Source organism: Cyanistes caeruleus, chromosome 2 (genome assembly GCF_971803275.1).
Source record: "Cyanistes caeruleus chromosome 2, bCyaCae1.hap1.1, whole genome shotgun sequence".
In the NCBI taxonomy this organism is placed as follows: domain Eukaryota; kingdom Metazoa; phylum Chordata; class Aves; order Passeriformes; family Paridae; genus Cyanistes; species Cyanistes caeruleus.
The window spans coordinates 1,344,659-1,358,025 of record NC_141702.1 but is presented as its reverse complement, the minus strand read 5'-3'; the positions used below and the strand labels follow the sequence as shown (position 1 = coordinate 1,358,025).

Sequence of the window (13,367 nt, the reverse complement as noted above, 5' to 3'; positions counted from 1 at the left end):
AGTAAATAAATCAAAATGAAATTAAATTAAGTAAAATAAAATAAAATAAAATAATATAAAATGAAATAAAATAATATAAAATAAAATGAGACAAAAATGAAATGAAATGAAATGAAGTGAAATGAAATGAAATGAAATAAAATGGTATAAAATGAATTGAAATAAAATAAATTAAAATAAAAGAAAAAAATTAAGTGAAACAAAATAAATTAAATAAAATAAAGTAAATAAATTAAAATGAAATTAAATTAAGTGAAATAAAATAAAATAAAATAATGCAATATAAAATAAAATGAGATAAAAATGAAATGAAATGAAATAAAATAAAGTAAAATAAAATAAAGTAAAATAAAATAAAGTAAAATAAATTAAAATTAAATTAAATTAAATTAAATAACATAAAATAAATTAAAATTTAAAAAAATTAAATTAAAATAATTTAAATTAAATTAATAAAATAAAAATTCCCAGGTTGTTTTTTTTTCTTTGGTATCTTTTCCTTTGGAATATTTTTATTCCCATAGTTTGATTTTCGGGCGTGGAGCACCATCCGTCCTCGTTTTCCCGGGATTCCGTCCCTGGGAACACGCCTCGGGTCTCCCGGCTCCTCCCAGAGCCGACCCCGCGGATCTTCGGGATCTTCGGAAGTGGGACGCAAATTCTCGGGAATAAAAGCAGCAGCTCCATCGAATCCCACATGGAAAAACTCCCCCAGAATCGCTTCCGTTGCTTCCCGCAGGAAATTCCATCGGGTTGGAGGCCACGGATTTCCGCAGGGATCGGCTCGGAGCTGATTCCCAACATCCCGACAACCGGATTTAGTCTTGGGAACGCTCTTCCCAGGAATCGCTTCCACATTCCCGGGAGATCTCCCAGATGGGAGGATCGGGATCGTTGGATCCCGGTTGGATCCATTCCCACCAAATCCTTCCAAAACCCCTTTCCCGGCCCTCCGTTCCCAACGTTCCGCGGGGACGCGGGACGGGAATATCCCGGGATCACGGGGAGAGGCGGGGCCGGAACGAGCGCGGCCGGATCATCATGACCACCTTCCGTAGGGAATAATAGTCCGTGTCCTTCCAGGAATACCAGACGATCCCATCCGGGCCCAGCATCCGCCGGTTTTTGATGGAATACCGGCCGCCCTGGGAAGCGGAGAAAGGAGAAAACCTTGGAAGCATCTTTGGGATGGGATCACGGGGGAAAACCACCCCTCGGAAATCTGGGAGCGGAGAATTTCGGGATAATCACCCAGAAATCCCGAGGGGTTTTTTTTCCCAGAAGTCCCTTTGGTGTTGGAATTCTTGGCGGCCGAGCCGCCCATTCCAGAGGTTTCCACGGAATTCCTGCAGAGGGGTCTCGGGAAAAGCCGGATCGCTCCGGTGATCCTCTTATTCCTGCTCCGGAGAAATCGGGCGGGAATCGGGAATGATTTCCCAGGGAATGAGGGATGGGATGAGAGGGAACAGCCTGGAGGTTCGTGGGATATAATTCCCCATTCTAGAGGTTTCAATGGAATTCCAGCAGAGGGATCTCAGGAAAAGCTGGAGCGCTCCGGTGTCCGGCGACGCTCTTATTCCCGCTCCGGAGGAATCGGGCGGGAATCGGGAATGATCTCCCAAGGAATGAGGGATGGGATGATAGGGAACGGCCTGGAGGTTTATGGGATATAATTCCTGCATGGAAAAGGTTTTCCAGCTGCGGTGGAGCCCCCATTCTGGGAGGGATTTAAATCCCCGCAGATTTGGGAGGATCAAAAACACCGGAATCCACCCTGGGAGAACAATTCCAACCTCAACAATTCCGCCATTCCCAAAGCGCGACGTTTTCCCCTTTTCCCCATCCCTCCGATCCCAGGCGGGGAAGAACGTTCCGGAATTCTCCGTTCCGGAATTTTCCCCGGTCCTACCTTGTAGTAAACCCCGTTGAGGTTGGAGAAGAAGCACTGGTGGTACCACCAGCCGCCGTGGGAGATCTCGGCGCAGATGTTCCCGGAATCCGGAGTGCTGAAGCTCCGCTTGTCGTGGTACCAGGCGAAGGAATCCTCCACCGTGCCGCTGAAGCCGTCCACGTGCAGCCGGTACAGGTTCTCCTCGTCCTCGATGCTGCGCGGGGGAAAAGTTCCGGAATTTTCTGGGGGGGGTTTCCGTGGGGGGTTTTGTGGGGATTTTATTGGGATTTTGTGGGGGTTTTATGGGGATTTTATGGGGATTTTATGGGGATTTTGTTGGGAATTCCTGGGAATTTTATGTGAATTTTATGGGGATTTTATGGGAATTTCCTGGGGATTTTATGGGGATTTTCTGGGAATTTTATGGGGATTTTCTGGGAATTTCATGGGAATTTTATGGGGATTTTATAGGAATTTTATGGGAATTTCCTGGGAATTTCCTGTGATTTTATGTGAATTTTCTGGGGATTTTATGGGAATTTCCTGGGAATTTTATGGGGATTTTCTGGGAATTTCATGGGAATTTTATGGGGATTTTATGGGAATTTCCTGGGAATTTCCTGGGAATTTCCTGTGATTTTATGGGAATTTCCTGGGAATTTCCTGGGAATTTCCTGTGATTTTATGGGAATTTCCTGGGAATTTTCTGGGAATTTCCTGGGAATCTTCTGGGCATTTTCTGGGAATTTCCTGGGAATTTCCTGAGAATTTTCTGGGAATTTTATTGGGTCTGGTTGGTCTGGAAGGGTCAGGGAGGATGAGGAGGGTTTGGGGATGGGTGTGGTCGGGGATTTGGGGATTTCGGGATGAGCAGGAAAGGGCGGTGGAGGAATGTGGGAGGCGTGGGAAAAATCCCTATGGAAATTCATTGATAGATAGTGGAATTATAACTATAATATTATTAATTAATAATTATGAATTAATAATAATTCATTCATAATTATTAAGTATTAATTTAAATTATTATTAATAATGATCCGTTATCCATCATCCATTATCTATTATCCTTTATTAAGTATTAATTATAAAGTATTAAGTATTGAGAATGAATTAGGTATTACTAATTATGTGTTATTAATTATGTATTATTAAATACGTATAATTAACTATTAATTTCTAATGATGAATTATTAAAGATTACCTATTGACTATCTAATATTGTTATTGTTATTGTTATTGTTATTGTTATTGTTATTGTTATTATTATTATTATTATTATTATTATTATTATTATTATTATTATTATGTGAGTGAGTTTATAATTCCATTGTAATAATTATTTATAAAATTAATAATTGTAATTGTAATATATAATTAATAATTATATTGCAGGGCCAGGAGCCAGGGAATGGCTTCCCACTGGGAAAGGGGAGCTGGGAGCTTGGGAAGGAATTCCCAGAGAATCCCTGGGATCGATTCCCAAGGAAAGTTTGGATCACCCTTGGATGGTGGGAGGTGTCCCTGGAATGGGGTTTGAGGTCCCTTCCCACCCAAACCATTCCAGGATTTTAGGATCCACGAGCACTTCCAGGAGAAACGGGGATGGGACAATCCCAACCCTCCAGGTCACTCCGGAATAATCCAGGATGCAGCTGACAGGGTTGGAAAAACAAAATCCGGGAAGAGGGGAAGGGCTGGAGGTTCCGAAGGATTCCAGGGAATCAAAGAGCGGAGAGGACCAAAATCCCAAGCGGGAAAAATCGGGATTCCCTTCCCGGGGAAAATCCCTGAAAGTCCTTGGATTTCCAACACGGAGCTCAACAATCGGAGCCGAAAATCCCGGGAGAAGCCCGGGATCATCCGCCGGATCCCAACTTTTCCCTCGGATTGGGAATTTGGGCGCGGCCGGATGATGCCGCACATTCCCAAACTCGCATCCAACTTTAAACTCGGGATGAAATAAAATATAGTAATATAAAATAAAATAAAATAAAATAAAATAAAATAAAATAAAATAAAATATAGTAATATAAAATGAAATTAAATGAAATTAAATAAAAATAAAATAAAATAAAATATGAAATAAAATAAAATAAAATAAAAATAAAATAAAAAATATAAAATAAAATAAAATAAAATAAAATAAAATAAAATAAAATAAAATAAATAAAAATAATATAAAATAGAATAAAATAGAATAAAATAGAATAAAATATAAAATAAAATATAAAATAAAATAAAATAAAATAAAATAAAATAAAATAAAATAAAATAAAATAAAATAAAATAATTAAATAAAATACATTAAGGGAAAGGCAAGGAGAGGCTGAGCTCAGCCTGGAAACCCCCCGGGCGGAATTCCCGTCTCCCGAGGGTCTCCCGGGGTTTGGAATCCCAGGAATTTTCCCGGCTATTACCTGAAGACCTGGTAGAAGGCGTGTTTGTGTTTGTTATTCCAGTCTTCCAGGTCGATCCGTAGGGAATAATCCCCTTGGCTCGTCATCCTGTGGATGTTGTCGTTGCCCAGCCAGAATTCCCCGTGGAGATCCCCGAATCCTTCCTTGTACTCGTTCCAGGTCCGGTTGAAATCCACGGATCCGTCCTGGCGCCTCTGGATGACGGTCCAGCCCCCTCCTGCCGGGAGATGGATATCCAGGGAAAACCCAGGGAATATCCAGGGAAAATCCAGGGAAAATCCAGGGAAAATCCAGGGAAAATCCAGGGAAAATCCAGAGAAAATCCGGGGAAAGTCCAGGGAAAATCCAGGGAAAATCCAGGGAAAATCCAGGGAAAATCCAGGGAAAATCCAGGGAAAATCCGGGGAAAGTCCAGGGAAAATCCAGGGAAAATCCAGGAAAAATCCAGGGAAAATCCAGGGAATATCTAGGGAATATCCAGGGAATATCCAGGGAAAATCTAAGGAAAGTCCAGGGAAAATCCAGGGAAAATCCAGGGAAAATCCAGGGAATATCCAGAGAGGGCCTTCAGGGAGGATCCGAAATTCAAATTCCCTGGAATTGTCCAGGAGAGCTGGGTTTTGGGATAACGGAGGGAGGGATGGGAGCCAGGGAATGGCTTCCCACTGGGAAAGGGGAGCTGGGGCTGGGATCTTGGGAAGGAATTCCCAGAGAATCCCTGGGAGAGCCCGAGGAAAGGCTGGATGGGGCTTGGAGGAACCTGGGATGGTGGGAGGTGTTGGGAATTCCAGGATCGAGGACACTCAGGATCCATCCCAAGGGATTTTTACGGAATTCAGGGATGGAAAAGGGGAGACCCTTCCTGGAGTCCTGAGATTCCCAGGGAATTCCCAAAATTCCTTCTCCAGGAGGAGTCGGGATGGGGCTGGATCCAATCCCGGTCTGGGAGAGCCGGGAATGTGCAGCCGGATCGAGAAAAGGGATCCCGGGAATCCTGGGAGCCGCTTCCCGAGGCTCCAGGGGCTGCGGGAGAGCTGGGATTTGGGAAAGGGCCGCAGGGCCAGGAGCCAGGGAATGGCTTCCCACTGGGAAAGGGGAGCTGGGAGCTTGGGGAGAAAATTCCTAGAGAATCCCTGGGATGAATCCCTGGGATATTGGAATGTGCCGGGATTGGGAATCCCTCCCCACCCAAACCATTCCGGGGTTTAGGATTCCCAAAATTCCGCGTCTGCTTCGAACTAAAACCACCGGAGCTGGCTGAGACCCACCAGGATCATCGCTCCAACACCCCGGAATTCCCAGACATTCCCATTTTCCAAACCCTCCCGGATCTCCGGCAGCCTCGGGAACGTCCCCATTCCCTGAGGAACCATCCCGGGGCCAATCCTCCCACGGGACCCAAAAATCCTTCGGGAATTGCGGACCTTCGGTGTCCATCTCGCAGAGGACCTCGATGGGAATGCCGCGCACCGAGGGCAGGATGCTGTAAATCCCGGATCTGCGGAGCCCGTTGGAATAGACGGAAGCGCAGTCGATGGGACAATTCCGGCCGTGTTTGAGTTCTGGGAATGGGAACGGGACGAGACGCGGTTACAATGAGAAAAATCTGGGAAAAGCGGGAGAAAAGTAAAAAAAAAAATATCCCTGGATTTGGAGGTTTTTTGGGATTAAATTCCATAGGGGAATTTTTTGGGAATTTTTCCGGAGTTTGAAAGGGCTCTGGGGTTATTCCAGGGAAAATTGAGAATTATTCCAGGGAGAATACTGAATTATTCCAGGGAAAAATAAAATAAAATAAAATAAAATAAAATAAAATAAAATAAAATAAAATAAAATAAAATAAAATAAAATAAAATAAAATAAAATAAAATAAATAAAAACCAGAAAATTAAAAATTAAAAAAAAAAAAAATTTTAAAAGTTTTCTTTTCACCAAAGCTTTAATTCCATGCCATGAATTTTTTCAGGGAAAAATCCCAAATTATTCCAGGGAAAAGAACCAAAAACTGGGAAAACAAAAATAAGATAAAATAATAAAAAGATAAAAACATAAAATATATATTAAAATATATATTAAATATTTAAAATATAAAAACATTAAAAAATAAAAATAAAAATAAAAATAAAAATAAAAATAAAAATAAAAATAAAAATAAAAATAAAAATAAATAAAAATAAAAATAAAAATAAAAATAAAAATAAAAATTAAAATTAAAACTAAAAATTAAAACTAAAAATAAGAAAATAAAAAATTAAAATTAAAAATTAAAAGAATAAAAATTTAAATGTTTTCTTTTCACCAAAGCTTTAATTCCATGCCATGAATTTTTTCAGGGAAAAATCCCAAATTATTCCAGGGGAAAAAAACCCAAAAACTCACCAAAAAAACAAATAAAAGCCACTAAAAACAGAGAAATCCCAAAAAATCCTCGACTTCCGACACATCAAAATTGGAATTCTCACCTTAAAAACCCCAAATCCCCATGGATTTTTCCAGGGATTCTTTTTTTCGGGAAGCAAAACATTGGATTTAACCAAACTCCAGAACCTCTCCCTCACCCACAAAACCTGGGAAAACCCACGGAACCGCGACGGAGAGGGGCGGATTTTAGAGGGAATTTTTGTAATTCCCGGCGGGAATTCCGGAGATTTTGATTTTTTCTTTTAAATCCCTGGCACCTGGATTCCGCGGATCCTCCTGGAGCCGGATCTCGGCGGGATGGAGGCAGCTGGGATTCCTCCAGGCCCAGTCGGCCAGGGCGGAGATGTTGTTGATCTGGGCCTGGATGTCATAGAGCAGCGTGGCCTGGATGTGCTGGAGCGTGCTGGATTCCCGGGAATGCTGCTCCAGCTCCTGCACCCTCTGGAGAAGGCTCTGGTTCTGAGCCGCCTCCTCCTCCTCCTGCTGCCGGGGGGGGGAAAAAATTCCAGGGAAAACAAAAATTCCAGGGAAAAACGGGGTTGGGAATGAGTGGGGTGGAAGATTCCCGAGGGTGGGGTTGGAATTCTCGTCCCGCGGCTTCATTGGGGGTTTGGATATTCCTGGGATTCCACCGAGGGAGGGGGAGGTTGGGAATGTGGGAATCTTTTCCTGTCGTTTTCTGGATATTCCGGCTCATTCCATTCCGTGGGAGTGCTCCAGGCTTTCCATGGATGCTCCCAGGGATTCTCTGGGAATTCCAGCCCAGTCGGGAATTCCTTCTCCGAAATCCCAAAATCCCAAAATCCCAAAATCCCAAAATCCCGACCCTGGGGCAGTGGGAGCCGTTCCCCATCTCGGCATTCCGGGTCGTTTTCCCAAATCTCGCTCTTGCTCTCTGGGATTGGATCCAGCCCCATCCTGACTCCTGGCCGGGAAGGAATTTCGGGATCCAGGGGCCTCACTGGGAATTGGGAACTCCAGGAAGGGTCTCCCTTCCCTTTTCCATCCCCGAATTCCATAAAAATCCCTCGGGATGGATCCTGAGTGTCCTCGATCCCAGAATCCCGGAATGGTTTGGGATGGGATCCAGGGATCTTCAATCCCATCCCATTCCAACCCCACCATCCCAGGCTGCTCTGGCCTTTCCTGGGAGCTCCCAGGGATTCTCTGGGAATTCCTTCCCAAGCTCCCAGCTCCCCTTTCCCAGTGGGAAGCCATTCCCTGGCTCCTGGCCCTGCGGCCCTTTCCCAAATCCCAGCTCTCCCACAGCCCCTGGAGGCTCCCAGGATTCGGGATTGATTTTGAGGAAATTATCCCTGGAATGCTCCCAAACCAAATCCCAACCCTGCTGAATTCCAGGAGTCGGAATCACCCATGGGAAATGATCCCGTGGACATTTTTATGTGGATCTCCAGAGCTTTGGGAACGGGATGGATCCACAGCCTTTCCAAAGGTGGAGGAGATCCCATTGACAAACCTCAAGGATTTGGGATTGATTTGGAGAAAATTTTCCCTGGAATGTTCCTGATCTGAGCCCTGACCCTCCCAAATTCCAGGAGCTGGAAAAACCCATGGAAAAAACTCCCATGGACATTTTTATGTGGATCTCCAGAGCTTTGGGAACGGGATGGATCCACAGCCTTTCCAAAGGCGAAGGAGATCCTATGGACAAACCTCAAGGATTTGGGATTGATTTTGAGGAATTTATCCCCGGAATTCTCCCAAACCAAATCCCAACCCTGCCGAATTCCAGGAGCTGGAAAACCCATGGAAAAATCTGGGAAAAACACTTTTATGTAGATCTCCAGGGCTTTGGGAACGGGATGGATCCACAGCATTTCCAAAGCTGGAGGAGATTCCATGGACAAAACTCGAGGATTTGGGATTGATTTTGAGGAAATTATCCCCGGAATGATCCCAAACCAAATTCCAACCCTGCTGAATTCCTGGAGCTGGAAAAACCCATGGAAAAAACTCCCATGGACACTTTCAGCTGGATCTCCAGGGCTTTGGGAATGGGATGGATCCACAGCATTTCCAATGGTGGAGGAGATCCCATGGACAAAACTCAAGGATTTGGGATTGATTTTGAGGAAGTTATCCCCGGAATGATCCCAAACCAAATTCCAACCCTGCTGAATTCCAGGAGTCGGAATCACCCATAGAAATGATCCCATGGACACTTTCATCTGGCTCTCCAGGCCTTTGGGAACGGGATGGATCCACAGCCTTTCCTAGGAAAGAACAAACCTGGAGATTCCATGGGTAAACCTCAAGGATCTGGGATTGATTTTGAGGAAATTATCCCTGGAATGCTCCCAAACCAAATCCCAACTCTGCCGGATTCCCAGAGCCATAAAAACCCACGGAAAAATTCGCCATGGACACTTCCAGCTGGATCTCCAGGGCTTTGGGAACGGGATGGATCCACAGCCTTTCCAAAGGTGGAGGAGATCCCATGGACAAACCTCAAGGATTTGGGATCGATTTTGAGGAAGTTATCCCCAGAATTCTCCCAAACCAAATCCCAACCCTGCCAAATTCCCAGAGCCGTAAAAACCCGCGGACAAAAACCCCCTTTCACCTGGCTCTCCAGGGCTTTGATGCGATGCCGGTGGTTCCTCAGCTCCTCCTGGAGCTCGGAGATCAACTCCCGCAGCTCCAGGATCTGCTGCTTGCGCTCCTCGTTCTCGTGGAGCCAGAAGGAGACCTCGTCGGTGCAGCGGAACAGATCCGGGCAGCGCCGCTCGTCGCCCTGCGGCAGCGTGGCCACGATCCGGCAGCGCCCGTTGGGAAGGACCTGGTTGCTGTATTCCCCGCACCGGATCAATCCTGGGCTTTCCCGGGAATCCTCCTGCTCCCGCTCGGCCGACGGAAGGGATTTCTCCAGGGATTGGCGGCTCAGGGCGGCCACCAGGAGGAGGGAGAGGAATCCCGCTTTTCCCGGGTGGAATTCCATAAGGGGAGGGCGGGTCTGGATCCCGGGAAAAGCGGATTTACGGGATGGGAGAGATCCCGGCGGGGAGAGGAGCAGATCCCATGGAATTCCCAGCTGGGATCGGTTGGGATCCGCGATTCCCGCGATTCCCGTTCCCGGTGGAAGGCGGGATGAGGTGAGCGCGTTGTCGGGAATTCTGGCGTTGGAAAGAGACGGCTCCTCTGGACCGGGAATCCCGGAATTCCGGCGCTTCCTGGGAATGGGAATCAGAGCACGGAGATGGATGATGAAGAAAATCCCTGGGAGGCGCTGCTGGAATTCTGGGATCCCTCCCGGCATTCCCAAGGAAGCGGGACATGGATCAGATCCCACTAAACTTCCTTATCCCGTTCCAGGCATTCCCAGGGAAAACGGACAGGGATTAGGCACCCCCACCCCTCCCCCCCCAAAATTCCCAATCCCATTCCAGCCATTCCCAAAGAAAAACATGGATCAGACCCCACCCCTCCCATTCCCAATCCCATTCCAGCTGTTCCCAGGGAAAAACATGGATCAGTTCCTGCCTCTCCCCCCCCATTCCCAATCCCATTCCCAGGAATATCCATGGATCAGATCCCCTCCCAACATTCCCAGTCCCACTCCAGTCATTCCCAGGAATATCCATGGATCAGATCCCCCCTCCCAACATTCCCAATCCCATTACAGCCATTCCCAGGAAAAAGGGAAATGGATCAGACCCCCTGCCCCCAACATTCCCATTCCCAATCCCATTCCAGCCATTCCCAGGAATATCCGTGGATCAGATCCCACCCCCAACATTCCCAGTCCCATTCCAGCCATTCCCAGGGAAAAACATGGATCAAATCCCCTCCCCCCCCATTCCCAATCCCATTCCCAGGAATATCCATGGATCAGATCCCCCCTCCCAACATTCCCAATCCCATTCCGGAGAACATCCATGGATCAGATCCCACCCAAAACATTCCCAATCCCATTCCAGACATTCCCAGGAATATCCATGGATCAGATCCCCCCCAACATTCCAAATCCCATTCCTGCCATTCCCAGGGAAAAACATGGATCAGACCCCTCTCCCCATTCCCAATTCCATTCCAGCTATTCCCAGGAATATCAATGGATCAGATCCCACCCCCAGCATTCCCAATCCCATTCCAGCTATTCCCAGGAATATCCACGGATCAGTTCCTGCCTCCCAACATTCCCAATCCCATTCCAGCCGTTCCCAGGGAAAAACATGGATCAGATCCTGCCTCCCCCCGCCACATTCCCAATCCCATTCCCGGAGACATCCATGGATCAGATCCCCCTCCCCCCAACATTCCTGATCCCATTCCCAGGGAAAAACATGGATCAGACCCCACCCAAAACATTCCCAATCCCATTCCCAGGAATATTCATGGATCCGTTCCTGCCTCCCCCCCATTCCCAATCCCATTCCAGCCATTCCCAAGGAAAAACATGGATCAGTTCCTGCCTCCCCCCACATTCCCAATCCCATTCCAGCCATTCCCAGGAATATCCATGGATCAGTTCCTGCCTCCCCCCACATTCCCAATCCCATTCCAGCCATTCCCATGAAAAAACAAGACGGATTATCCCCCCGCGTCCCAACATTCCCAATCCCGTTCCAGCCATTCCCAGGGAAAAGCATGGATCAGCTCCCCCCCCCCCCCAACATTCCCAATCACATTCCCAGGAATATCCACGGATCAGTTCCTGCCTCCCTCACATTCCCGATCCCATTCCAGCCATTCCCAAGGAAAAACACGGATCAGATCCCTCTCCCCATTCCCAATCCCATTCCAGCCATTCCCATGAAAAAACAACACGGATTATCCCCCCGCGTCCCAACATTCCCAATCCCATTCCATTCCCAGGAATATCCACGGATCAGTTCCTGCCTCCCTCACATTCCCGATCCCATTCCAGCCATTCCCAGGAATATCCATGGATCAGATCCCCCCCCCCCAACATTCCCAATCCCATTCCAGGGAACATCCATGGATCACATCCCACCCCCAACATTCCCAATCCCATTCCCAGGAATATCCACGGATCAGTTCCTGCCTCCCTCACATTCCCGATCCCATTCCAGCCGTTCCCGGGGACACAGGACACGGATTAGATCCCCTCTCCCTGCCCCCATTCCCAATCCCATTCCCAGAAATATCCATGGATCAGATCCTGACTCCCCCCAAACATTCCCAATCCCATTCCAGCCATTCCCAAGGAACCTTCCCGGAATTCCCAACCCACCTTGGCCGACTCCGTCCCGGTTCTCCGCCGGCGCCGGATTCCGAGGGCGGCCCAGGGAATCTTTATTCCCACTGATCCTCTCACGGCGCTAAAAATAGGGATGGAAGGAGGATCCCGAGGAACCCGGCCTGACCTCCCCAGCACCCCACGGAATATTCCGGAACAAATTATCCCAAATCCCGGGTTTTTCCCCCCGTCCTGGGAATTTATTCCCGGATTTTTGGGTTTTTTATGGAAAAAGTTTTTTATGTGGTTTTTTTTTGTTTTTCCTTCCTGGATTTTCCTCCCCCCGCCCCCGGGGGGGGGGGGTGGGGGATGACGTCATCAGGGTGGTTAATTGCCGGAGTTAATTAGGCAGATGTGGGGTAATTAATTCAGTTAGAGGCATTTAATGGGTTAATTAACCGGCGGTAAGGATGGTAATTAAATATGCTAATTAGTCAGACACGGAGGTGGCTTAATTAATTAAAGGAATTTAATAAGTTCATTCATTACCCATAACAATGGTAATTAAATATGCAAATTATTCAGCCACGGTGGTGGCTTAATTAATTAAGTCAAAGGAATTTAATGGGTTAATTAGCCGGCTGTAAGAATGGTAATTAAATATGCTAATTAGTCAGACACGGAGGTGGCTTAATTAATTAAAGGAATTTAATAAATTCATTAATTAGCCAGAACAATGGTAATTAAATATGCAAATTATTCAGCCACGGAGGGGGCTTAATTAATTAAGTTAAAGGAATTTAATGAGTTCATTAATTGGCCCTAAGAATGGTAATTAAATATGCAAATTATTCAGCCGCGGGGATGGCTCGATTAGTTCAGTTGAAGGGATTTATTAAATTAATTCAATTAAAGGAATTAAATTAAATTAAAAACGAAAGAAATGAAATCGTTTCACGCAAATTAATTAAATTAAATAATTTAAGGAAAATGACGTAATTAAATTAATTACATTAATTAAATGGAATTGGGAGGTGAAATTTGGGAATTCCCTCCTGGAAAAAATCCCTCGGGATTTTCCCTGCTCCAGGCTGAGCTTCCCGGGGCGAATTCCCGAAATTCCCGCGGGCTCCGGAACTTCGGGAAACGCCTGGATTTGGGAATTTTCCTTGGGAATTCTCCGCTGGATATCCACGATTAAATCCTCCCCCCCCCCCCCCCCAACATTCCCAATCCCATTCCGGCCATTCCCAAAAATCCAGGGAATGGATCAGCCCCTCCCCCACCCCCCCTCTAAACATTCCCAGGAATTCCACAGGAAATAAAAAACCGGGAATGCTGAACCCCTGGAATATCGGGAAAATTCATTCCAGCCCCTAAAATCCCTCTTTTTTGGGGGGGAAGGAATTCCAGAGGTTTTCCGGGTTTTCCCAGTGGGACCCAAATCCGGGACAAATCCCGACATTCCCAAATTCCT

General features: G+C 46.3%; 1 protein-coding gene across 2 annotated transcripts; it reads right to left on the bottom strand.

Moving 5' to 3' along the window:
* Window positions 1-475: 475 nt before the first annotated feature.
* On the bottom strand, window positions 476-12,288 carry LOC111927499 (fibrinogen-like protein 1). Of its 2 annotated transcripts, none has more exons than XM_086875170.1 (7): window positions 11,945-12,288; window positions 9,314-9,920; window positions 6,987-7,212; window positions 5,733-5,870; window positions 4,309-4,525; window positions 1,910-2,105; window positions 476-1,145 (listed from the first exon to the last, which is right to left on the bottom strand). In XM_086875170.1, the coding sequence occupies exons 2-7, from the start codon at window positions 9,686-9,688 to the stop codon at window positions 999-1,001; spliced, it is 1,299 nt and encodes a 432-aa protein (XP_086731296.1). In that variant the 5' UTR covers window positions 9,689-9,920; window positions 11,945-12,288; the 3' UTR covers window positions 476-998. The 2 variants fall into 2 exon arrangements, with proteins under 2 accessions (XP_086731296.1, XP_023780149.1); XM_023924381.2 differs by having other exon boundaries at window positions 630-1,145; window positions 6,987-7,209; window positions 11,945-12,032.
* Window positions 12,289-13,367: the final 1,079 nt, after the last annotated feature.

Coding starts and splice junctions, on each gene's coding strand:
- LOC111927499 (XM_086875170.1), bottom strand. CDS start 9,688: ATGGAATTCCACCCGGGAAAAGCGGGATTCCTCTCCCTCCTCCTGGTG. Junction 7,213..9,313: donor TCAAAGCCCTGGAGAGCCAG/GTGAAAGGGGGT, acceptor CCCCCCCGGCAG/CAGGAGGAGGAGGAGGCGGC. Junction 5,871..6,986: donor GGAGGATCCGCGGAATCCAG/GTGCCAGGGATT, acceptor TCCCATTCCCAG/AACTCAAACACGGCCGGAAT.